Source organism: Dermacentor andersoni, chromosome 1, assembly GCF_023375885.2.
Source record: "Dermacentor andersoni chromosome 1, qqDerAnde1_hic_scaffold, whole genome shotgun sequence".
NCBI classification, from domain to species: domain Eukaryota; kingdom Metazoa; phylum Arthropoda; class Arachnida; order Ixodida; family Ixodidae; genus Dermacentor; species Dermacentor andersoni.
Window position 1 is genome coordinate 20,252,268 of NC_092814.1, and position 25,284 is coordinate 20,277,551.

The window sequence follows — 25,284 nt, forward strand, 5'->3', positions numbered from 1 at the left end:
CCATAGTTGAGTAAAAGCACGCAGTCTCGAAGTATCATTGTAAGAGTCGTTTTTCGTGGCTCTCTTAAGTTATTTAGCTGTTTTCGTCTGCACTTGGTGCCGGTTTACCTTAATGTGCAGGAAAAGATGGTGGCCTTACGGCCGGCCTCCGTGGAGTGAAGATCGACGACAAAGTTTGCGCGGCAAAAGATCCTAAGCCACCAAATATTCACCATGCCCGTTGTGGACACTGCCAGTGGAAGACAAACGAGCACCGCCACTCCTGCAGTCATCGTTGTTTCACCATACCTACTTCAATTAAAAAGTGTGCCTGTTATGACGTCTTCTCAACTATAGAGATAAGAAACTATACTGCGGGAATCTCTCGTAATCCAAGTGGCAAGCACACTGCAGTACTACACTGAAACGACCGCAAGGCAGTTTCATCCACAGAGTTGGCACCCGAAGAGGTTATTAAAAAAAAGTTGCTGTTTAAGCAAAGAGTGTACCACCATATTGAGGTGGGTGCAAAATGCACCTGGTGCCAAATCATGTGCTTAGAGCAATTGTCTGTCCTGTACAGGAAGCTGTTTGTTGGCTTGCAGCATGTATGCAGCAAGCACTGTTGTGTCCTACATTGCATACAGCCAAACAAAATTTGTGCCTGGAATAACAATTATTATACACAAAAAGCGAGTCTGTATCGAACATTGGACGTGTCAAGATTATTTTGTCACTTGCTTAGCTTTTTGTTCAGTATGCCTTAAGGAATAACGGTCACTAATTACTCGTGAGGTCAAGAATGATGCTTAACCATTGAACCTTTTGTAGTGAGCTGTTCGAAAACAAAAACAAAATGTTCTTTCAACCTGTCGTAGGAGTGCATCAGCTGGACAATGAGGACAATATTGCTGGGTGTGGCACAGACTTTGCAGCTTTTACTGACCTGCAACCTCGAGGAGTGTGCAACCTTTTGTTGCAATATCTATATATACACTATATACCAGTGCAAACGTGTTGGCGGTGTGGTTCCTTGTGTGCAAAATAATTCCGAAGTCTGACATTTTTTTTTCTTTTCAATTGCTGCATTTGTAACATTCAAGACCTTTGAATATGGGTCTGCCCCATTGTGTTTCTCTGCATGCCCTGTCCAGCACCTGTCTACCTATTCTGTAAGACATTCTTTTGTTGTGCCTTTAGCCATGCCCAGTGGCCCAGTTCATAAAATTTTCTAATCATTCAAGGCGAGGTGAAAACATCGAACAGTGTCAACTGTTCACGGGACATTGCTATTCTGGCCACATCTGCTTTCGCCACTGAGGAGTATGCAGCCATAGTTGTCCGTTCAGGAGAACACAGATTGCATTGGCTGATCTCAAAGCCACTCTTGGAGTGCTCGCTTTGTTGCTTTGCAAATTGCTGCAAGTAGTACGTGTGAAGAGCATTGCAGTGCTTCATAAATTTGATGCATCACTATGGTGGTTTAGAGGAGTATAGGTAGGCTCACTTGACAAGTCATTTCTCTCTCTTGAGCCAATAAGACCTGTGTTGGCTGCAGGATTCACCTGAAAACCTTGTAAATGTTTGTGGGGTGTGAAATGCTTGGTTTTAGAAGTAGTCATTGCAGAACTAGTTTTTGCAGCTAGGTCAGCATCTTGACATTGGGCGACATCTAGGCAATTTGTGCAAGCCTTTGCTGCAGTTGTACATAAAAATCAGGCCGCCTCTTTCGTATAAATACAGAACAGTTGTTGCTGCTAAAACGTATGTGAATGAAACTGCAATTTCAGACGCCAGGGCGTCTGCCTCACAGGTAACACAAAAAAAAAAAAAAAACTTTTTAAAAAAGCATCGCACTTGGAGAAAAATTCATCCTGGTACCGAGGTCGAATCCACATCTTTACTGTCTGGCGGATTCGTGATACTTGATCCGCCTTAAGGATTCTTGCAAAACCATGTTTTTTTATGAAGCGATGCCGAGGCACATTTCTGGCCCTTTGAAATGGATGCAGCTTGCGGTTACAGTGAGGAGTAAATAGGGATAGTTTTACGGGAAAGGCACCTCCACGCTGCGGTTTTGTACCTCGTAGCCATGCGGTGGGTGGGTCATAGAAGGTGACAATTGCAGCCAGGAGAAACTCTCAGTGCTAATTTTTGTACGAGCAACTAGCCTTATTTCTGCACTACGTCGGCAAATGTTACACCCACTCACAGCATTGCCTTAATGTCGACTGGCATTCATACAACTTTATTGTCAATTCACCTTTTTCTTGTTTTTCTGTTGCCCTCTGCCACACACCGCTGGGAACGTTTTGGAAGGGTGCCGGTGCTTTCATCGGTTGAGTTGATTACCTGCGCCCATGTTGAGTGTGCGTCGGTTGTGCGTTTCGTGGATCGCGGTTAATGAATGCCTTCTCCGGGGCAGCATGCCGTTCTTGGAAGCCATGTAGCACTCGCAAACTACTGGGTTAGCAGGCCCAAGTGTGCTGTTGTGCTCACTGTGCAGCCGATAAAGGCATGCTGAATTCCGTTTGGCGACATGGCTGCCTTGGAGTTTGTTGTCACTTATATTAGCACTTGCACCTTGCTTTTTGTATTCCTTTTACACGTTCATTAAACATTTCGCATATTCAAGACATCCTTAAATACAGCCTTCCACGTCGGATTTGCCAAAGTGGTGCGTTTGTTTACGTCGACATCTACAGCCACAGATCGTTGTTAGTTTCTGATATTGGGGAAACAGCGCATCGCTGATATGAAATGTCAAAACGTAGCAAAACATATCTGCACTTATTAGCCGCGTTGTTCCACCCTGAGACGAGTCAATAGGAACGGCCGAGCTGCTTACAACAGCAGCTGTGATCTAGACGTGTTATGGGCTGTTATTACAGATTATAGCTTTTCTTTAACTTCATCGTACAGTTTGTGCATGCCATAAAGTATTGAGAAAACTGCACTCCGCATAAGTGCTCACATATAGGCCATGTAGTTCTCTGGTAAAAACGTGGATGCCATCGCTGACACCATTGGTAACTGAGCAAGTTTATGCTGCTGTACCGAATGCACTGCCTCGTGTTTAATGGTAAACAGTGCTTCTCTGGAGTTCAGAAATGTACCAGCATAACCCGTACGGACCCACCTATCTACGTAGCGAATGTGACCGGCAGCCTTGGGGAACAGTGACGTACGGATGTTGGCACAGCGCTGTGTTGCCGCTTATTGTATGCGCTGTGCGTATGAAGAGTAGTTGATATCAAATCGCTATAGAGCCACAACTGAACTATAAGAACAGTTTCCTTTGTGCCGACTGCTTATTTTTTTTTAAGTTCAGGTCCACCGGTAGCGGGTGCACGAACTCGAGGGGGCCAGACCTAACCCAACCTTTGCTAAACAGTATCAAGATAAGCTCAAGAACTTGTGCGATCATGGTCAGTACACTGATTTTGTCAGCATCATCAATAACAAAGCCCGTCGTGCTACAACTCGCACCCACTGGTTGTGTCGTCGGCCTATTATGATAAAATGGACTCGGCAACACATTGTGCTGAACACTGGGCCAATCACTCAGCATCAGCGTCTTGTCCCAGTGTTACCGCGCTTTAGACGAGTACGTGAATTCAGGCATGCGCTGCCACCATCGACCAGCAAGAGAGAGCAACTTCGTCAGCGACGTGATGTTTTTGAAGTGTCGCCTAAAGTTAATGCAGGGGTTTATCAATAAATGCAAGGCAGCAACTTCGTGGGTCATGGTGCACTCCGGACGAAGCACTGGCCGCTTTCTGTTCTAAAATTGAGTTGGTCTTACGCTATGCACCTTTTCGGCACTGTACCAAGGTAGAGTACTATACTAGTGGAGTTCCCAGGCGGTACACGGCACTAGTGTTTGCTGCAAAGCGTGTCCGCATTCTCTTTCTTAGGGCTAAAACTCTAGTTCTCCAGGTACAACTGCCAAGGTCAATCTCGTGCACGTGTGAAGGTGTCGCATCGCGTCGCCTGATCCACTGCGGAGAGGTGTCGCAGCTGCTCGGGCTCAAGCCTCACTGCTGTATACCACGTGACTAGGCAAGGGTTTAAAGGGCTAAATATTGTACAATGGTAGCGTGTGCACGCACGCATGTTATGTGCTAGAACACTGCCACACGCGCCGCACCACATCTGGGTGCATGCGGCGTCGGGCGCAAAGGCTGTGTCGCGTGTGGACGCGCGGCAGCGTGGAGACCTTGCACTGCTAGGATTTCTGCGCCCGCACCAGAAGCTGCCGCCCGCGTCACACGCCTGACGTGCCTCGGGACTACGGTGAACTAGCATGACTTTCGGAACAACTCTTCGGCATGCAGGCAAGCTACGTTCTGCACACGTTTTGGTAGTTGGTGGCAGCCGCTAAAGTCTTCGTAACGGCTGTGTTAATAAAATATTAAGCAGGAGGCACACAGTAAGATTCGGCGTCCGATCCGACATGTGGCTGCGATGATTTGGGGACACGGGATGTGCATCCGAACGAGCAAAGTCCGCCCAGATCCAGTGCCCCGCCTTGTAAGCTTATTTACGCGAACGCTGTCAATAAAATTATGGCTCGGCGAGTGACACTTCACAAAGGTGCGTTGTCCACTAACGGCTTCGCTGACAGCCGGCAATAGGGGCAGTAGGCCTAGCTTGGCAGACACCGTGGCCGACGGCACTTTCAATCCAGCCCAAGTGCGTCGAAGAGCTTGTATTTTTGGCATGATTAACACTACACTTCAGTCACCCGTAATTACATACATCTGATTTACTCGACACCGTCGATGCCAAGGGCAACCGTACGAGCCAAGTGAGCATCCTCGCTCAGACGGTCGGTGTGTGCAGTCTGCCTGCGAAATGTCCTCACATTGCGGTTCCCGATCTTGCCAGTAGCTTAGTACAAGTGTACTAGGCGCTGCTTTGCGCACGTTCGAGATAACTTTATTGAACTGGTAACTATTTCGTGCCGGAAACGAATTGTAGCCGGCAAGAAAAAAAAGTGGAGAGAAACCGGCCCTCCGGCGCTGCCTCTGTGGTGGGAATTTCGGAGAACATCAGATGCCAGCCGCGCTGTCATTGGCTGCATCCAAATGTCGGTTGGTGAAAACCTGCCCGGTTTGTCGCACGCCGGGCGTCCCATCTGACTCTTCACCACGGCAAAACACCTTGATTCCGGTGCGTCAAACGCCATATCAGGCACCGAATTGGACCGGTTCAAGGCCTGACAGCGTGCAGCCCGCATAGGGCACGTAGCACGCGAGTGGTGCTATGCCGATGCAGCTGCAGTATTCGTCGGGCTCACAATACTAGAAATAAGTCGCAGTTGAGCTGGGTGAAACACTGCAACACGTGCAATATGTTTTTAAAATATAAAAGCAAATTTAAGCTAAAACTTGCTGTTTTGTTGCCATATTTAACAAGTTTCTTAACGTGGCCGTTAAGCAAAGGCTGTTTTGAACATGGCAACACTGCGCCGCCACAACTAAACGCGCAGCAACTCGTGCACCATTTGGGTGCGTGCCCTCTTTCTCCGTCTGGCGCGATGTGTGTGGGCGCATTCGAACGCGTACATCTGGTTGGGGCTTAACCGGACGCTGCCAACGCACCCTGTGTGAAGCAACGCTTGCCCACGCGCCCATAACGTCGGATTTTAAACAAGTCATAACAGCTGCTTCGGCGGTGCTTGGTCGCTCAGTATTGCCATGGATATGAAGCATGCTCTGTAGGAGTTGTCGGTCGTAGGGAGGAACTTGGGGGGGGGGGGGGGGGGTATATTCACAGATAATTACATTAGAACAAGAGATACATTCCACAGTCCAGCGTGACTCCCAAATAGAGCACGCAAGACTAAGCATACAGCATGCGAGCACGAAGCTCCAAACACACTGCTTGTCGAGCACGATCACAAAGCACACCTTAGCAGCCGACAGACAGCTTCTTATAAACACTCCGTTCTCCCTAGATGAGGGAAAACGGCAGTTCACCGCCAATTCGTAGCGTCCAGCATAATCTTTGTTGACCCGCCTTTGTGGAGGAGGAGGGCTCACACACATACGCACTGGTTTCTCTGCCCCCACCGAGGTGAAACGGGCTTCGCAGAACTCGGGGCTTACGTCTTGAAAGGCGCATGGGGAGGTGCCGCCAAATACCTCCCCTCGGGAACTCCCCTGCTCACGGCAGACGAGGTCGGCGGTGGCGAGTTCAGTAACAAAGCCTGGTTCGTTGAACTCTTCTCCGCCTTCCCGCGACGGAGAGTCGCTGACGCGGCGTATTGTCCTCCGCCCACTGTAGACTTAGTGGCGCCGTTCGACTAGAGGATGACGGTGGCTTCCCAGAAAATGTCACCGCCGATGCCGCGAGAGAACTTTGCATGTCTGCACCTCTGCTGGCAGTTCCTAACAGCGCCGGTGTGAGCGCTTCAATTCTTCACCGCAGGCGCCAGGCTGTTTGAGCACCCTGCCGATATAGCTCGCCGGGAAGAAGCGCTGAAGAATCGTGTCTAACATGCTTAACAGATTGGCTTCCGCAGCCGGCGGATCGCCGGCCGCGCCGCGAAAGGCCAAAGTCGGTAGATTCAGTAGATGAAAGCACAAAACGAGGCGTTTTCGTTTTGCTTCTTATGTTTTCCACTAGATGGACCTAGTTGTCCACTGTTTGAGCTCGATGTTTTTTAGAAGGCAAAAAGCTCACGTCCCAGTGTCGTGCAAACGTGGCGTTTGCGGAAATAACATTCTTTGACACAAGAGGAAATTCTTGAACTTGTGTTCAACAGTGAGACCTAGAGCGACGTCGGCGATGATGAGGATGTTCAGCTAGAAGATGCGGAGTGCCAAGGTGATCACGACAGTGCCACTGATGATGAAGAGCATCTGTGTTCAGATGAAGACCCCATGGTCTCTTCTCCACCATCCCCAAAGGTCCAAAAACTTTGAAGAGTGGAAATGGGAAGAAGACGACAGTGCTGAAAACGTGATCAAGCACCCGTTCAGTGGTCAACCAGGCATCAAGAGAAGCATTCAACTGCAAATAAGTGCGCGTCCCAGTGCTCTTGGTATCAATGCCCTCCTCGGAGATGAGATTTGGAGCATAGCTGCTCGAAGAAAGCCGCTTGTCGCCACGACACCAATGCGGCTGCAGGCAGCCGAGTGGGCCCATTTCCCACGCCAGACATCGCCAAACACGGTGAAGCAACATCCATCCAGGTTGTGCTTCGTCTGCGAGCAGATGGGAGTGCGAAAGTGCGAAGTTGCGCTTCACGTGCTTGTTTGTTTCAAGGAATTTCATGCACGGAAGCCATTTTGAGTGTGTTGGTGCACTGAGAAATTGCGCATCCAATAAATCAAGGTTTGTTGCTGTCCCACGTGTTTAGCGGAACTTATGGCGATTTTTATACAGCGCCGCACGCGGTCCACTAGCGGAAAAATTTCGGCGCGGAGTACCAGACTAGGTTTACGCAACATTGAACATCAGGCACCTTTTTTTTTTTTTTTTTCGTGGGACTTTCTCTCACGTGTCTCTTTCAAAACTTTTCGTTAGTAATACGCAAGGCGCATGCGCCGTCGCGCCATGAAAAGCGTAGATTCAACATAGCTTCTATACCGGACTTCATACTTGGCTCACTTGCGAGACGTGCATAGTTGACTTGAAAATAACTTGCAAGATGTGCACAAATATTCCTTCTGATTAGAATTTGCATTTTCGGCTGTTCAACAAATTGGAAGTGTTTAATACTTTATTTTTGCATGGCCAAAGCTATTGAGGAAATAGTCGATGCTCCTTCAGGAATGAGAATCCGACTCGCGAAACATGAGCAAAAGATGCTTACGGCGGCAAGAACTGCAAGTGTGAAACAATAGTTGCACAACCGGGGAGAAAATGAAATATATTCGTTGATCTGGGGTTTCGTCATTTTGCGGATAGGTAATACTGTGACCATAAAATACTGGGCGCTATAACAGCTTTGTAAGTGGTATATTTAAGAAGTGGGGTTGGGTTATGCCGTACCGATGACCAATTTGGGCGGTTTCCTATTGACGTGGCATGGGAAATACATATTATTAATGGCTGTTTCGTTAGGAAATTCATTAATAGATAATGTACGCCTAGTCTTTCTCTTTATGAATTATAGCAGCGCATGTTTTCACTACGACTCTTCAGAGAAATGTGAGCTTGAAAGCTTCGCTGGCAGTATTCGTTTTGTATACGCATTTGACATTGAATAGTATGCTTGCTGTCTTGTGTCAAACGGTACTACTAATACTGGTCTCGCATGGCCATCGAGCCGATAGCCTGTTGGCAATGCGGGCGCTGATACGTGGACAACGACCGTTGAGCGGCGATCATCCTGGCAACAGTACAGTCTCAGTGATGTTACGCTAAGAGTCTGCAACAGTCCTTGCAAGATTTGGGAGAGCGACATAGGGGTACCGTATTTACATCGAATAATGCGCGCGCTTTTTCTTGTGGAAAATTGATGCAACGTTTGTGAGATGCTAGCTGAGCGTAAAGTCGCTAAACGAATAAAGTGACTCCATTTTAGAACGTCGCTGCTTGCCGCGTCTTAACACCAATGCCAGTGTTAGCCACCCGCATGCAAGTGACATTTATTTCAGCGTGACATTCAAGAACTCTACAAATGTGCGCCTGATAGGTTTCACAGCGGTTCAGGGATCCCGAGTGGTGACTGCAACGGCGGTCGAGTGCAGCAGCAGGTCCAGGGAGCAAGGAAACCTCTCGTTGTTTTCCTCTCGTGCAACATTTTCAAGTGCTAGCATGTTCTTTAATCTGCAGATACCTGTGTATCTCAAAAACCGTTTGCGACGAAGAAGCAGTTCCGTCTTGGCATGGCAGCAGAACAACCCAGAGCAAAGGGTTTCTCCGAGGTGACGTCATTCGCAAGTGCGCGCATCTCCGAATTTTCCCCAGTAGTGCACTTAAAGGGGCCCTGAAACTGTGAACATAGTAAAAAATAATATTGCCGATCTGTTGAAGGGACATGAAAGGCAAATATTCAGTCAAGCCAAAGTAATAAATTTGTGATCGAGAATATCTAAAGCGTCAATATTCTTCCGAACAGAGCCTCAATAATCAAGAAATTGAGGTAAATGCAGGACATTAGAGACTCCCACCGGGACATTCAAGTACTGGTCCGGTGACGAAAGCATTCCTCAGTTAAATTCTGTCACTAGTACTCATGCACTCGTTGAAAAAAAAAATCCTTATGTTGTATTATAAGAAAAAAAAAATGCTGGTTGTCCAGTTCTATTTCATTTTAAAAAAAAAAAACAGCGACTCGAGTATTCCCTTGATGCGGGTGGTCGAAAGGTTTCGTTTTCGCTTGACTCGGTGGCGCCCACGCTTTCTCGTTTCAGTAGTTTTGTTATCATGTAGTGCTGCGCTAGTTTTGCTGGCTCGCGAAACTCGCACAAACTGCAAGTAGCAGAGAATGCAGCTTCCATGTGATGTTGCAGGATGCCCGAACGATCTATGCCACGACCAAAAAGCTTCTATGGCAAACCCACTGCTCTGTATGGATGTTATGAGCGTGCTGTTTGTAACGGGGCGGCGGGTTGCGCCACCAAGCTCTTCTATTGTACTACCTAATGTCCTACCTAGGTTAAAACAAAAAACCCTCGATGAATTCCCATAACCACATTTTCTGACCCCCTATTGTGAACTTTGTACGTCTCCATTTTTGTCGTTTCCCTACTTCTACCAATCTTCCAATGGCCTCTTAGTAATTAATCTCTATTGCGGACAAGTTTACTTATCCCCTGCTCTCGCTGAACCCAAGGGTTTCAAAGAGGTCAGTGGCGCCTAAATCAACCGCTGGGCAGTTATCTTCACATTCTAATAAAACATGCTCCATTGTTTCCCTAGCTTTACCGCTGCAAGCACATGCTTCTTAGAACACGCACCAGCATGTTCTAAAAGTGATGAGCTTCCCTTTGAGTTATCACCAATTGTTTCTTTCCTGATTGCGTTTTTTCCTCTTAAGTAGTTAGGTTTCTTTTCCATTGCCGCCACCCATGAGATTATTTCAGCCGCTCTGACTTTCTGCTTCACTTTATTTGTTGCTGTGTTGCTCACCCTACAGGCCGCATACTTGCTGGTAACCTTCCTAGTTATTTTACTCCAGTGTGAATCGATGTTTTTCCTGTACAAATACCTCAACACTCTCCCAGCCCATTTACTTTCTTCCATATTCCTCAGTCGTTCTACATAATAAATTTTACTGGGTCACTTCAAAACTTGTCCATCCCATATCACCCTGCACAGCTTAATTTGTAGTCTTCCCGTGAGCGCCCAATGCGAGGTGTCCCACTGACCTTTGGTTGCCATTGAGTCCTGATTGTACCCCGGACTTCAGGCAAACAACCGCATTTTCGAAAGTCCTGGAACCAAATACCTTTCCACATGCCTCGGAGCACCTCGTACCTATTGTATCCCCATAGCGCTCTGTGCTTCATTGTGACTGCATTTCTCTTCCCCTTCAATGTTTTGTTTTTTCGTGTGTTTCCATATATCTATTGCCTTCGTTTATTCATATACCAAGATGTTTATATTCTTTTACCGGAGGTATTTCCTTGCCTTGTATTGCCACTGTATGTTCACTGTTTTCATTAAATACCATAACACTTCATTTTCTAACGCTATATTTCAAACCTATATTTTCGCCTTTCTTTCCATAGATATTAGCCAGACGTTGCAAATCACTTTGCTTGTTAGCTAGCAATGCAGTGTCGTCTGCATAAAATTAACCTGGAAGCTACTGCTTCATTACTGTACCCGCCTGTTTGTATGGCAGATTAATACCCCTGTCACACGGCAAATCTAATGTCATTTACAACGAATGACATTCGCTGATAATGCCATTTGTTTGGTGTCGCACGGTAAAACGTAATGACATTTTCGAAAATGACATTTACAAACTAATGAGTTCGCCAAACTCATTCGCATTCGTTTGGAACTAAATATGTATCCTCGACACCACGACTTTACCAGTGTTTCGCAAACAGTACATGCTTCTTTTTTGTTTTAACAAAAAAATCAATTATTCTATCCATTTTATTACCTAATTATTGCTTTAACGACATTGAAGTCCATCACGTGCGTAAATACAGAAAACTATTCTCAGTCCAGTGACCAGACAGCCGTTTTAGCTTTCGCTGCAGCAGTCGTGTTGGTTCGCACCGGAGCATCGGCCGCAGCCGCTTCATTTGACTTGGGCGTAAAAGCGTGCGCGTGTTTTCCTGTGGCACGCGCCAAGAATGAGGATATTAGAAGCCCGCATGCACTTCAGAACGGCGATGACATGCAACTGCCCTTCTCGTACCACTTTAGCAGATGTAGCGGACGCGCCTATCGTTCTCTTCGCCCTGTTGCTTGCCTTAGCTTTGGCTTGGCTTGGCTCGACTCGACTTCGTTGGCAATGTCGACAAGTTAGTGATCGAACGCTACGGTTTGAAAGCAACGATCACATATTCTAGTGGAATTTAGCACATTGGAAAATAATTATTGGACAAAAGTGGTTTTGAGGCGTCTTCTTTTTTTTTACTATCGTCATTGTCATCATTTTCAAATGACATTAGTTTTCGCCGTGTGACAGCGCGCTGTGATGATGACATTAATCGCAACAAATGTCATTTGTTGGAAATGACATTAGATTTGCCGTGTGACAGGGGTATAAGCCCAATATTACTTCGTTCTAGCGCCCTCTCCATCCTCACCATGTACATCATAAACAGCAGTGGGGATAAAGGGCACCCCTGCCTCTGATATAAGCTTTCTCCTCGCTCCTCATCCCTTCCCATTCAATGTAAACACTATTTTCTAGGTAAATCTCTCTCAAAAGCTGTAGACAATCGTCGCCTAAGCCTACTCCTTCCAGATATCCCACAAAATATGTAGCCGTGCACGTTGTCGTACGCTCCCGTAATGTCTAAAAAGGCCACATATAACGGTCTGCTTTCTACTCGATATTTCAGTACACTGAATTTACTCTTCCATTTGGCTTCCTGATGGATGAGCATTCGGACTCCCCCTCCTTTTCTTTCCGACTTAGTTCTGTTGCACCCTTCCCAAACATAATTTTCAATCACTGGCGGCTCTTCCGAGTCTCTAAGGTGCGTTTCTGTAACGGCACACACCCCTATTTGTTCTGTATTTAACTTCTTTTCAATCTCTGCCCACTTTTCCTTTCTTCTGCCGCCCTGCATGTTTGTGTGGCCTATTGCATGGCGAGCTCTCTTTCTTGCCTTACTCCTTTTTCTGTTATTGACGGCGATGCTATTCTGAGGTTCCCTTAGGGGACCTTCTTCATTGCTACCTACTCTGGCCTCCTGAGCGCCCGTGGGCCCCCTAAAAGAAAGCAACAGCGCGACCAGCAAGTCGCCAGCCCACTTCTCGTGCAAGCCTGTAATTGAAGTGGATCCCGTCTCGTTGAAAACAACCACACCTTCTCGCTGTTTACTTCGACAACCTCGAAGTCTTTCTCTCGGCTCATTTTCCATATCGCGTTAGCAGCCACTACGGCTCTTTGTACGTGACTGTCACGTACACGCACCGTGCACACCACGATCTGCACCTGAGGGGATAGCTCGCGCAAGTCGTCCACCTCCTTCGCCAAGCGCTGGGCTAGTCCTGTCCCTTTCTTGTGCAGGACGTTATTTAGCCCACCTGCTACTATGACAAGGTTGCGCACGTGGGCATTTTTCGCGAGCTTTGCTTTTGCTTGCTCCATGACAACCCAGTGTTCGCCCTAGAAAAGTCCCTACCGCCACTCTTATTTCCTTTCACCGTCTCCACAATTGCTTCTGAGCACCTAGCCAGGTTTGAGGTGCCGGCGATAATCACCATTTCACTCTCTCTTACCTCTCCCTGTTTCCCTTTGTCCTTTTCCGCGTGATTCGGACTTGACGAGAGACATTGACCCCTGCGCTCCTGCTTTTTTGTGTGTGGCGGTTTCAAGGTAGGTGCCGCTTTTTCCAGCTACCCCATCCCCACGTTGCGCGCATTCGATGTGCTTTGCTTACACTCCCTCTCCTGTAAGTCGGGAGACCGAGTTCCATTGTCACGACCATTCTCGTTTACAATGGCGGCCCTGTTCAGATTTTCCTGGACTGCTTGAAGTCTTTCTTCCACTACCTTCCATGCATCACGCTCACTGTTTAGTTCATTTTGAGCTCTTCAACCTGTTTGACTAGCTCTTCCTGGAGAGCCTCCATTTTCTCCAGCCTAGCACCGACATCACAGTGTGTGCCGATTGACTCTATTCCCTCTCCATTCTCGTCCGTCCCCTCATCTGATTTGAGAGACCCCCCGCACACTTTCCCGGCTTTCTTGCTATGTATTGCACGGCTTTTTCTAATGCAAATACCGAAGCTATCAGAGCACGTGCCTTCTAGCAAAAACCGATACGCACAGAATCTAAGTACTTAAAATGCTGCAAAGTAATTCTCACCAATGTCTATGAAACCTTCAACCACGCGGCCACGCTCTCACTTTCTTGCCAAAGCACACACCGTAAAACCACTAATAGGTACACCAAGCTACAGTGTACTAGAATAATTTCCAGTGGCGCGACCGCGCGCTTTCGCTGACGCGCGCGGTGGCACCTGGAGCGGCGGCGCTGCAATCGACCGCTCTTGAAAGCTCGCCCTGTTTCCCCTCTGCAGCGTACGTGGCACACAAAAATAGAAAGCGTATTTGGTTATGTACAGCCGCTGTTTTAACGTAATTCAGCTTGGGTTTGCAGTTATCTTTTGGGTACTTTATGTGCGCAGGGGTGTTTGAGCTGGCCGTATGATTTTGGGCGTGTCTTACGAAGCAAAACCACTAGCAGACGAAGGACAGTCGATGGGCTGCAATTTTTTTTTTCACGTTTAGTCGTCAACTCGGGCTTGATCACCGTGGGCTAGTGGCAGTACCGGAAGAATTTGCGAGTTCTAAATTTTACGAAGCAATACTTATTCGCGGGACCAAACATTCGCATGGTGTTCGCGATCGCAAAATACACCTTGTTTACAGTATCTGCCAGGATGCACATGCACAGAAATCCGGCCGATTAAGGTGGTTTTAATATTTACATGAGAAAGCACTTCATTTTAAAAGCACGTGCTACAGAAGACGGAATATGACGAACAGAAAAAAAGAAGGAAGAACAACTTCGAAACTGCTTTCTCTGTACCATACGATTTTATTGCAGGTGCTCTGCTATAGCACAAGAATCATCCTGAGAGCTTTAATGCACTTAACAAGCAGTGTAGAAATTGAGCTAAGTCTGTCTGCTTAGCTTCAGGCGCTGTGCTGCCTTTCTTTTTGACAGCATATGTGCTTTGTTCAAACCTCTGATAAAAAAAAAACGGAGCCGTACGGTGACATAAAAGCTGACTATGCGAGGAATCAGGCTCTCTGCATGAGATCTGGGGCCGTATTCTGTAGCGGTTCGCTTTGGAACCGGTTCCTTTTGGCTGTTACGTCTGGATTACGTCACTCTGAGAAAGAGTGGAACGGGGCGGCGTGAGGGGAACCAATCAACGAGCGGCGGTCTGCCGGAAGATCACGTCATCATTTTTGTTTGTACTTGGGGGACGGTATAGCAATTGAAGGATGTTGCTGGTTTGATAAAAAAAAACATTGGTTTGTATAGAACACTTGCAAATATATTTTCAGTAACAAATGTGAGCTTGCGGCGCAGACGGCTACTGGGAGTTGTAATTTTATTTGTGTTTTCTTATTTATTCGCTAGGTGGTGTGCCATACGTTATGCAAACAACTTGCCTCGCTTTGTTTACGTTTTGGACTTGTTCGCGCGCCGAAACCGAAACGATGTCGTCGCGCAAAAACAGGCGGCTGGGTCCTCACGTTTGAGCGAGGCAGCGCGAAATACTCGTTTCATTTGTCGAGGAGCACCCCTACCTAGCAAAGGCGTCGTATGTGTTGGGCCAGCAGCTGACGGCGGCTTTCTGTTGCGCCGTGGATGGGAATCTAACCCATCCTTTTTCTTTGCCCACAACCGTAATGGCCTTGGCGACGGCTGTAATGATCCGGCTGACCGAAGGCTGCGACAGTGAATCGCTTCTTCATTCCCGACGCACTGGAAAGCTCCCGGCGGCTAAAAACCGCCGCGCGCACAGCTCTTTCATCGTAGTGTCGACACCACGAAATCTTTGAGGTCCGAGATGTTCCACTAGCTCATCGCAAAGACGTCGCGCTGTGTCTTTGGAGAGCCTAAAATGCCTTCGAAACTCTTCTTCGGCCATGCAGAACGCATCGTTGCCTCTCGTCGCGTCGTTGACTTTCGGCGCTCGCCAGCAGCACAACCAAAGGAGCCGCCATTGCCGTCTCTGTCTCGTCTCGTCTAGGTGCCGGCTCGTCAGCTGGCGCGAGACTAGCCGGCAGCCACGGTTGCCCCAGCAACCCTCGACATCATCTCGCCACCGCGCGCGACCCTCGAGCGAACCACTTCTCCGCGGTTCCTCTCGTAACAGGGAAAATGTTCCTTTCCAGATGATGGACAAGCTGTGTGACGTCAACAAAATTTGTCGTCCCTTCCACCAGGGATGACAACGAAGCGCCTACCAATGGCAACAGCCAAAAGGAACCGGTTCGAAAGCGAACCGCTACAGAATACGCCCCCTGCATCCCACTTTCAAGGGAGCTGCACAATGAATCATGTGCAGGATGTCCATTACACTTTCCCAATGAACTTTTTGTGCACTAAAGAATTTATGAAAATGTCTTCAAGCTTTGTGATAAAACGGAACAGTTCCACCGAGGGATAAAGCAAACCTCCTTCATCATTTCACATCAGTTCACATACTGCGCAGTCTGTGATTAGCGGCTTGTCAGCTCTACGTAGGTTTCTCTCCCACGTGCCCTTCTGTTCCGGGTGTGCAGGCGCCTTGAATAGCGACAGCTTCTTCGCACTGTTAGTTCGGGCGTATCCTGTGCTACACCCTGGAGCGTAGCAGTGGTTGAGACGTTGCTTTGCAGTCATTGATGCAAGTAGCCGCATTCACACGAGAACGCTTGCGTAACACAAGCGCACAGAACAAAAAGCCGCAACCAAAACACACCACTGAAACGACTGAAATGCAATGGTCGTGCGTGCCCAGACAGGTCGCCTTCAAGAGTGGTCGACGGCAGCGCCACCGCTTCGGGTGCCACTGCGGGTGACGTGCGCCGCAAGGCGCGGCCGCTCGTTGCACTGAATTGCTTCTAGTTCACTGTAACCAAGCTACTGTTTTAAAGGCTAAAGAGACTTAACATCCCACACAGTTGCACGTGTTGCGAAAGGACGCTCTATCCTGCAAAACCAAATATACACGAAACACACCTGCGCACACGAAAAAAAAAAAGAAAAAAATATCCAATTATTATTTAAAGGCTTAAACAATAAGCAAATCTAAAACAGAAGGAAGGTCAAAGCACCCACAAAAAAAAAAAAAGATTTCGTCGCCGCCACGGAGCCCTGGAAAAGCGCGTCCATCCGCCACAAGGTCTCACGGCACAGTGAATACAATTTTGAGGCCACCGTTTTAACCAGAGCGTACTAATGTGGTATCGGCATCGCCAGGCTGTCTTGGCTCCGTACACCGCCGTCTGTCGGGCGCCTTTTAAAGGGTGGCGTATGCGACGTCACCACTTCCCTGGTTGGTTGGCGGGAGATTTGAATTTTGAAAAGGGCATTCGGACACTTCAGGCGCAATTTTCTCGTAAACTAAGTCTTTTCCTGGCACGAAACAAGCGTCGCGACGTTTCTGGAATGGTACTTGAAGCAGTCCGCGTCGATTTAATATTTGCCTTTAGTGTCCCTTTAGCGAAGCTGCTGTGCGCCTTTGAGCCAATTATTGCACTGCATGCACAGGGAATTCACAATGTCGTGTCAAAAGCAGAGAACAGTGGCTGGGTCTTGCATCCGCAAAGTCTTAATCGAAAGCACGTGTCCTACCAGCGCTATTCGCCGATTTTTTGATGGTGAGAACATTCTCAGTAACGTATAATTGCTAATGTTGAGTTGAATAAATGCAAAATATATGCATCTGCGACCTCAAGACGGAAAAGTAAGTGGGCTACCGCGACTTTCGGCAGAGGTTTTGCCCCCGTGGCTTTTGCGCTGTGTAGCTTCCAAGGCGCTAGCGGATTTGTACAAGATATGCGGCATGAGATTCGTGGGACGACGTCCTCTATAATAGTGAAACCATTCTGTGAAGGGCCCCTTTAAAGAGAGTCCGAGCTGCAGTAGCTGTGAGACGCCGTGACGTCGGCAACCGCGTCGGCCGGGCCCATATGCGTGACTAAATAGTATTGGCGGCCTTATTTCGGCGATGGGGAAATGCGAGAACGCTCGTGTACTTGGCTGTACCCGAGGTCGTCAAAATTAATCCGGAGCACCCCGATCTCGAGCGCGGTTCTGGCTCGTAAAACCGCGCATTATTTTCGTTTTCGTAAGGGTGAAGGGAAGCTGCGCCTTGGACATCCAGGTGGGTTACCAGCGCTGTCGTGAACATTATATTGTGAATGATTTGTATGACACAGTTTGCGAGTTATAGGTGCACTAAAGCGAAATATCAAGTCAAGCTAAAATGATAGATTTCTGCTCGAGAACGTCAAAGGCGTTCACATTATTGAGATCAAAGCTTTAGTAAGCTAGATGTTCAGGTAAGTGTAGGACACGATTTGAGACTCCAAGGGGCTCATCTAACGCCTCGTTGTGTTAACCACTCGTTGCGTTCAAGACCGAAGAAGGGTCCACATGGGGGGAAAAAACTAATTGACGCGGTTTTTCTGCCGTTTCGCTTGTTGCGGTCCCCGTCGAGTCGCGGTGTGGGGCGACATCGGATAGTAGTTTCCATTGCCTGAATGATGACATTCTTGAGGCCAGCGTTTTGACCAGAGCGTTCTAGGTTTAGTATGCCGGCATCGCCAGGCAAGAAATGTAGGTGCTGTGCTGTTGGCTCCGTCTTCCCTCAGTTTCGCATTTTACGCGAAAAGGTCATAGCGCCATTTTCTTGCCGACGATAGTAGAGGGTGGTGGTGACGTATGCGGCGTAACACCGCGTCGCCAGTGGCGGGTGATTTGAATTGCGCCAGAGGAACGCGACCCCATTTGTTGCGTTTTTCTGTGAAAGCCTTTGGCACGAAATAAGCGCTGCGAGGTTTCTGAAAGGATATTCAACAGTGCACGTGTGCCTTTATTGTCCCTTTAATGTCGGGGTCCTAAAACGTGCATGCACTATGCTGCATGCATTTCCCACAGGACGGATGCAGTTGTCGCGGCAAGTGGCGTCCACTCGTCGTTTAGGTCTCACATTTGTGCAAAATTAAGCTCGTCAATATGCGCCGACAAGTGCGCAGATAATAGACAGGTTTGTCCGGTATTCGGGCGGACGGGAGCGGCCTGCCCGGACAAGCTCTAACGACGGCTCGGTGCTCTCGCTGGCTGCTGTGTGGCGCGTCGATGGCTCGCAAGCTGCGTCAAGTTCCAGTGCCATAGTAGCGGCTGTTAGACGTGCCGATTTTTTAACGTTGGCATGCTTCCACTAAAGGTGCATATAAAAAAAAATCGCGTCTGTATGCATCCAGTAAGCCACTGCGAGAAAATCTTATGCATAGCTTCCCGCACTTGAGTGGATGTTGTCTTCATCAACGTATTTTTCGGCCTGCGCCGTGGCATGCTTTAGCCGGCACGCCTGGCTGTCATCCCCGACTTGAGTGAAAGCTTTCAGGTGTTTCTGCCACACACTACACGCCACTTCATACGGCGAGTGGTGTCAGCAGTCCCGTGAAATTAGTAAGGTCGCTTATTTTAATGCCTTCGGGAACATCGGCACACTTTGTTTTAAGCAGAGTTCCAGCATGAATCAAATGCGAGTGACGGTCAAGAGCAGACTGGCGAGCATTTCATGTTGTTTTCTACTTGTATATGCTTAGTGCCAACATCATCGCAAGCTAATATGCCGCTGCTGATATGCCCAAACAGCGCGCTATTATTGTCACTGCTAGTATAACAGCGATGGCGGTCTACACTCGTGGGAATTTGCTTATCCTGTCTTTACTCGTTATAAGCGCGCCGCAGTGATGTCGCCGCTTAAGCAACATATCGGCGTAAGCGCGCCGTCCGGACACGTTTTGATAGGAGGGACGCGTTCGTTTCTCGACCGCCGTACGGCGCGAATATTCGATGCCAACACCGTAGGTATTCCAGAAGTGTTCGTGGGTTTCAAGTAGGTGATGCCAATAAATCGGACGGCAGAGCACGGTTGAATGCTGGGCGCCTGTTGTCGCCGGAATGCATTGGCGCCGCCCCTGTGTACGGGCTAATTATCGGAAATTCACTGATTAGCTTATTGGTTACATTACGGCACTTATCGCCATTTACGAATTGTAGCCGGATAGCTTAGCGCAAGAGTGAGTGAGCAACGACTTCATTGAACGTAGGGGAGGCTAAGCTACGTAGGCTGCGATTCTCGATCTCGGCCAGTTGTGGAGGCCTCCCATTCCTCGGTGGGGGGTGGCGAAACGAAGTCGGCGGGTGGGGAAATCCTCCGGGCGTGTTTTCAAGACCTATTGCTTGAATTTCCAGGATTACACCAGTTTCGAGCTACTTTCCAAAGTGTGGGACTAAACACGTGGGCGTTCCAATTACTTTTGTGCTTTTTACGGTGAGTTTGATGGCGCATATCTGTAAACTTGTGTCATTCTAGAAATTCATTCTAAGTGGATACGCCTTGTAAGCGCACAGGCTTGATAAATTTCAACACGTGGCGTAAAGTAAGTTAATTTGTGAATTTTTCTTAATTGCATGAATATGCGTTTCGATTACTTGCCTGTAATGTCCGCCTCTCTCAATAATCCAGCTCAGGGTGAATTATCTGCATCAGGCGATTTTGAAGTATTCTATAACACTTGAAAATGATCAACCCGTATTTTCTATTCCGTGATAGACGCCCCGATTATTCTATGGCTGACGTGGCTCCGAGGGCCTGCCGACGACCGCGTGCTTCGAAGCACGTCTGGCCGAGGCGTGTTTGCGAGACAACGCAAACAGATTGTGGTTTTTTAGGCCCGAGCTGTCTGCGTGAGTACAGGTACGGCGAACAGACTGGTGCATGCGTCGACTCATTATTGTAATGCACAGATACTCGCCCAGCTTTCGGAAACGATAGGGTTCGAAGGAGTAGGGGTCTGCTAGAGTCTATTGGATAATTGGTGTAAAAAGAAAAAAAAAGGGGGGGGGGGTAAGGCTAGGTTACAATAGATCCAAGCCCGCTCAGTGAGTGCCCACACTTTCACCCTCTGACAGAATCGGCCATTGTTGTTTATTGCGCTGATGCAAAAACGAACCCCCCCCCCCCCCCCCCCCCCCCCCCCCGCGAAGAGCGCACCAACGTCGTTTGCTCAACGGATTGCGCTGCGACGCCTTTGGCAGCGCGGTCACTGAAAAGGAAAGCATAGTAAACAACGTACAGTCCCGGAGGCTGCCGTTCCCGCGCTCTACACAAGGGTGACGCGGACTGCACTTGGTTCAGCGATTTGCGTGCCCGACGCTTTTCGGTTGATTTCCTCAACTCTCTGCTGCCCGCCGTGGCAGCTTAGTGGTTATAGTGTTGCGCTGCTCAGCACAAGTTCGCGGGATGAAATCCCGGCCGCATTTCTATTGGGGTGAAAACACCCCTGCATTGGGGGCACGTTAAAGGTCCCCAGGCGGTTAGAATTCATCCCCCGCTGCGGCGTGCCTAATCACCTAAAATTGCAGAATTTTATTGCGCCTTGACACTGCCAATTCGGCGACCGTGTTTGGCTGTGCTTCCAAAAGTCCATACGGCACAAATGCAACGTATGGGCATTGTTTTCGCCTAAACAGTGCTTTGTTCTTTTTTCGCAGGAGCGTGGGCATGCAGATGGCGTGGCAGGGTCTGCCCGGCCAGCCGCAAGTGGCGGCCGCGCAGACGCCCATGGCGCAGGGCCTGCAGCAACCGGGCATGATCGGCGCCTACCCTATGCAACAGTACCAGGCCCAGTAGAGAGGGAGGCAGGCACTCGCGCCCACGGAAGAAGACCACGCACATCGCTCCGCCCGTTCATTTGTTGTGTGTCTGTTCTGTTCTATCCTGTTGCGTGTTCTCGGGCTGTGGCACCGGCTGCGCGCCCCGCCGCAGTTAGTTCCTTTTTTTTTTTTTTTTTTTTGTGGAACTATGTGGTCGGCGGGAAGATTGCAGGGCGAGGGGAACTATACATATATATATACATAAATAAAAAAGGACACAAGCTATACATACACCTGATATATATATATATAAATATATATATATACATAAAAATATATATATATATATCATAAAGCGATGAAGAAGAGGGGTATCAAAATCTGCCGCTGGTCCCCTTACCGTTTCCTGTAGCTGCGTAGTAGATGCGAGTCATTAATGTGTGGATGGGGTAGACATGTTTGGAATTGTAGTTTACGAACAGCGTCAAGTGTTAGCACGCTCGTTTGGCACATTTTGTTATTGTTGTTTAAGTTTAGATCGCCGGAGATGTGGGGCAGTTGTGTGTCTCGGCCCGTTTGTGTGTGTGTGTGCGTGCTTGGGTGGGTGCGCCGGCGGGAGGTGCTCCCTCTGGCGTGGCCCAGGTCTCTTGCGGCGGTGCCCTTTCAGTGTGCGCGAGGTTCCTTTTAACTGTGTGCATGTGGTGTGCCTGTCGGCGAACTGCTGTGGCGCTCGTGCTCAAGTTTTCCCCCTCTGTGGAGTGGAGGGCGCCTCTCGGTGCTGTGCCCGTGGTTGCTTAGGTGTGGGCGGGGTAGGAAACGACTCCACCCGGGCGCTGAAGAGCCGGGCGGAAAGACTGGTGCCGTGTGTGTGTGTGGTGGTGCGCGCGCCCCCGTGTCGCTGTTTTCTCCCGGGGTTGTCTCCGAACAAGGCCGTGAACCTTGATCCCTGTACATAGTCACCTCTAGACGCCCTTGGTGCTGCTGCTGCCGCCGCCGGGCCCCTCGCCTTGCACAATAACGCCCCTAGTGCGAGGTCTCTTGACGCCCACGAGGGTGGGGGGCGGCCTGTGCGCGTTCCCAGGCGTCCCGTGGTTTCGCTGCAGCGAAAAATAAAGGAGCTGTGCAAGCTAGATTTCTATAAACGATTCTGTCTGTTCATTGCGACGTTGCCAGCGGTTCCTTCAAATTGGTGTGAAGGCAGCAAAGCAGCGCGATTCAATGGGAACTGGCATCGTTCGGCTACCAGGGGAATGGTTTCTGTAAACCATCGCAAACCATGGAATACCAACTAGCCCGTACCCAAACCTTGCTTCAGAATGGTTTGTGTAAACCTGTGGCTTTGCTGCGCCTTCTGTCTTTACGCAATCGCATTTCCTAAATGCAGAAAGCAATGAGTCTATACACGTAATCATTATCCTTGCAATTTATGCTCCTCATTACAGTTCGAAAGTGATCGATACGCAATGCCGCTTGAAGTCGTAGGACAAAGTTTCGTGGAAACCACGATTCTCATGCTGGCTCCCATAGAGTCGAGTTGAAGCTGACGCGGGGACTGCACAAGCCTTAATTTTTCTGGGACACTTCTACCTGCCCCGCGTACGTACATCGCCACTGGAGGCACATCTGTCGGCGTGATGCTTGTATTGGGCTAACGTGACGATGGCTCGCCGAAAAAAAGTGGACACGGGTCAGGTAGACCACGGAAAAGCCAACCGTATGAAAACTGCGTTTATGCTGAGATGATTACGACTAATAAATATGCTTGTTCACAAGTTAGCGTTAACAGGAGCAAATCGCGAACGCTGTTTATACTCATCTGTGCTTTGATTGATGACATGTTGCCGAAGCCGGTGTTTTACTAGTGTCTACAAATTCGATAAGCGTGTCCATCTCAACCGTGATATGACCCTCTATTATTTTGTATAAAGTTCTTGCACTATAATTTAAGTACAAGTTGGGAGCTTTTTGTATACCGCTCAAAACTTCTTTGGAGTGTGAGAATGACAAGATAGTGTCACGTTGACAGAAACCAGCATGCTTTTATTCCGTAGACGTTTGTATTTTTAATTTGGCTCTAAAATTTGCTCGAAATTGCATGTGGTACCGCTACACAGCAAACCACATTACTGTTGTCTGGGATCGGCATAGCAAATGCGTGAGCAAGGCGCTTCCGTCGTCTGTGGAAACCGACGCTTCCAGTCCCCTACCGCTAGTGCCGTTCGGCCCAGCCGAGAATCGGAACTACGACGGAGACATTCGCTCCTATTGGAGCAGCCCGGCAGACGTGGCTGGCCGAATTTTCTTTCTTTTTTTAATCCAGCGGTCTTGTTTTTGCTTACATCTACACATAAGCCTTAGGTCGTAGTCTACTCAGATTTTCCTATTAACTTAAAGCACGAAATTTACGAATCTCTGACTGCACGAAAAATTTGTCACAGCTCCGTGAACCGCATGCAGTGCAGTGTTTGAGAGCGCTGTGTAAAGTAAATGCAGAAACTCCTCCGGGAGTTGTCAGCATGGTGCCACTTGCTCATCGCGCAGCCGCGTGTCATTCACTGTTGGGGAACTTGGTCCGACCACTACGAACGGACAACACTGCAGGGACACGAATTGGTGCAAACGGTGCCGCTGAATGCATTGATGACGCAAGCTAAGTACTGCAGGTGGCGGCGACACGTGTGGTGACGTTCCGATCATCATCCGTTGTCGCTCTTTAGCGCCGACTGTTGATAACTTGGCGCAATGTTCTCGCCGGGGATCTTCGTCGCGAATGTGCCGAGAGCGCTGTGTTCTCGCCGCTTTGTTCGCGTTGAAGCGGCACGCTCGCTGCTGCAGAAAGCGATCGTCCTGCATGGCATGATGGACAGTGTTCTAGTTGGGTAAGCATAACAATACTTGGGGGGGGGGGGGGGGGGGGGGGCTTTTAAAATTTGGACGACGCTTAAGCTTCGCCTTTAATAGTGGTACGCGATAGCATTCCAAGATCCCCGACTGCTGCTCACGCTTCCCGGCAACTGCAGCTTAGGTAACCGTAATGTTTACCGGGAAACGCTGGCGGCCTTTTGCGTGGGCCGATCCCGGAGGTAGTGCACAGCCGCGGCAAAAAAAAAATGCATGTATTCAGGGTTATGTTACTGTTTCGCACTTTTAATATTAAAGTCGGAAGATTTTAGAAAAGGCATGCGCTGTGTTTTATGACGTTTGCTTGTGAGCTGTCATTCTCAATTGAAGTTCCGAGGAATAATAAGGTTTGTAAGACAAGGTATGAGCAATATTAACGATAGAATGGTGTGGATACGGGAATTCTCGTACACGCGGGCCGACACCGGATTTCATGCGACATGGTAGCCCTTAACAACGTCGCGTTCATACATTAAAATTTTCCGCTTTGGATATCTTAATAGGTACAGTTTACAGAGTTTAGAACTTCGTATCCGTTTTTGGATAATAGTAGCCTAAATAAATTTGGAGTGACACTCGTCAACTCGGGGTGACGCGCACGACGATGTCGGCCCTCGGTGCGTCTAGACGCGTTCACTGTCCGCATTGCAGATCGTATTGAAGAACCACGATTGCATTCCTGAGACACGATTGCTCTTGTATGTAGTCGTTCGGGTTATTTTTGACGCTCTGAGCGGCCACACGCAACGCGCTCCCGTCAACAAGCCAGCGGATTTGACGTCGCATCTGCTTTCAGCAGCGACGGGGCGAACTAACCGGCTGCGCGCTGTTACGTTTTCCCCGCGTTGCGCCGTGCAGAAATCTTAGTGAAAGTGATGGCATGAGCGGAGATTGACTTGATGAGCGGCCTAGCGAACGACCACGATAAAGGCATATGCGTACGATCCGGCCGCGTCATTTAGCGACGACCCGCCGCAGCAGTCCCCCTCCGCGGTGCCGAGGGAGCTTGGACAAGCAACGTGGCAAGTGTTTACGCTGCGCATTGCATGGACGCACGTAGACCTTCAGAGATCAGGGGCGGCATCATACGTGGAAACCACATATAAGTGCGGTTCCTGCGGCTCGGGTCGCAAGCTTGCACCTGTGATTAATGAGGAAAGCGAGCCGCTCCGTTCAGAGTGGGGACAACCGCGGCGTCTACTACGGCGTTGACCTCGCGGACGCCACGGGGACGCGTTGCCGACGCTCGTGTCTCTTGAAAGCGATCTGCGACGTGGCCAAAGTGCGGGCCTCGTCTTCAAAGCGATCTACGATGTTTGCAGTGCGTAGTGCCGGTAGCGTCGTACGAGCTGCGCTTTCCACGTTTTGTTCGCATTGAAGCGACAGATGGGCGGGAAGCAGGTATACATATA

General features: G+C 48.9%; 1 protein-coding gene across 5 annotated transcripts in view; it reads left to right on the top strand.

The window, feature by feature from the left end:
• Positions 1–22,113, top strand: part of Rox8 (TIA1 cytotoxic granule associated RNA binding protein Rox8) — a 230,505-nt gene extending 208,392 nt beyond the window's left edge. For all 5 annotated transcript variants that reach the window (XM_050193331.3, XM_050193330.1, XM_050193332.1 and 2 more), the window contains one exon: positions 20,870–22,113. In XM_050193331.3, coding sequence (XP_050049288.1) covers positions 20,870–21,008 — 139 coding nt within the window. In that variant the 3' untranslated portion in view covers positions 21,009–22,113. The remainder of the gene's footprint in view (positions 1–20,869) is intronic.
• Positions 22,114–25,284: the final 3,171 nt, after the last annotated feature.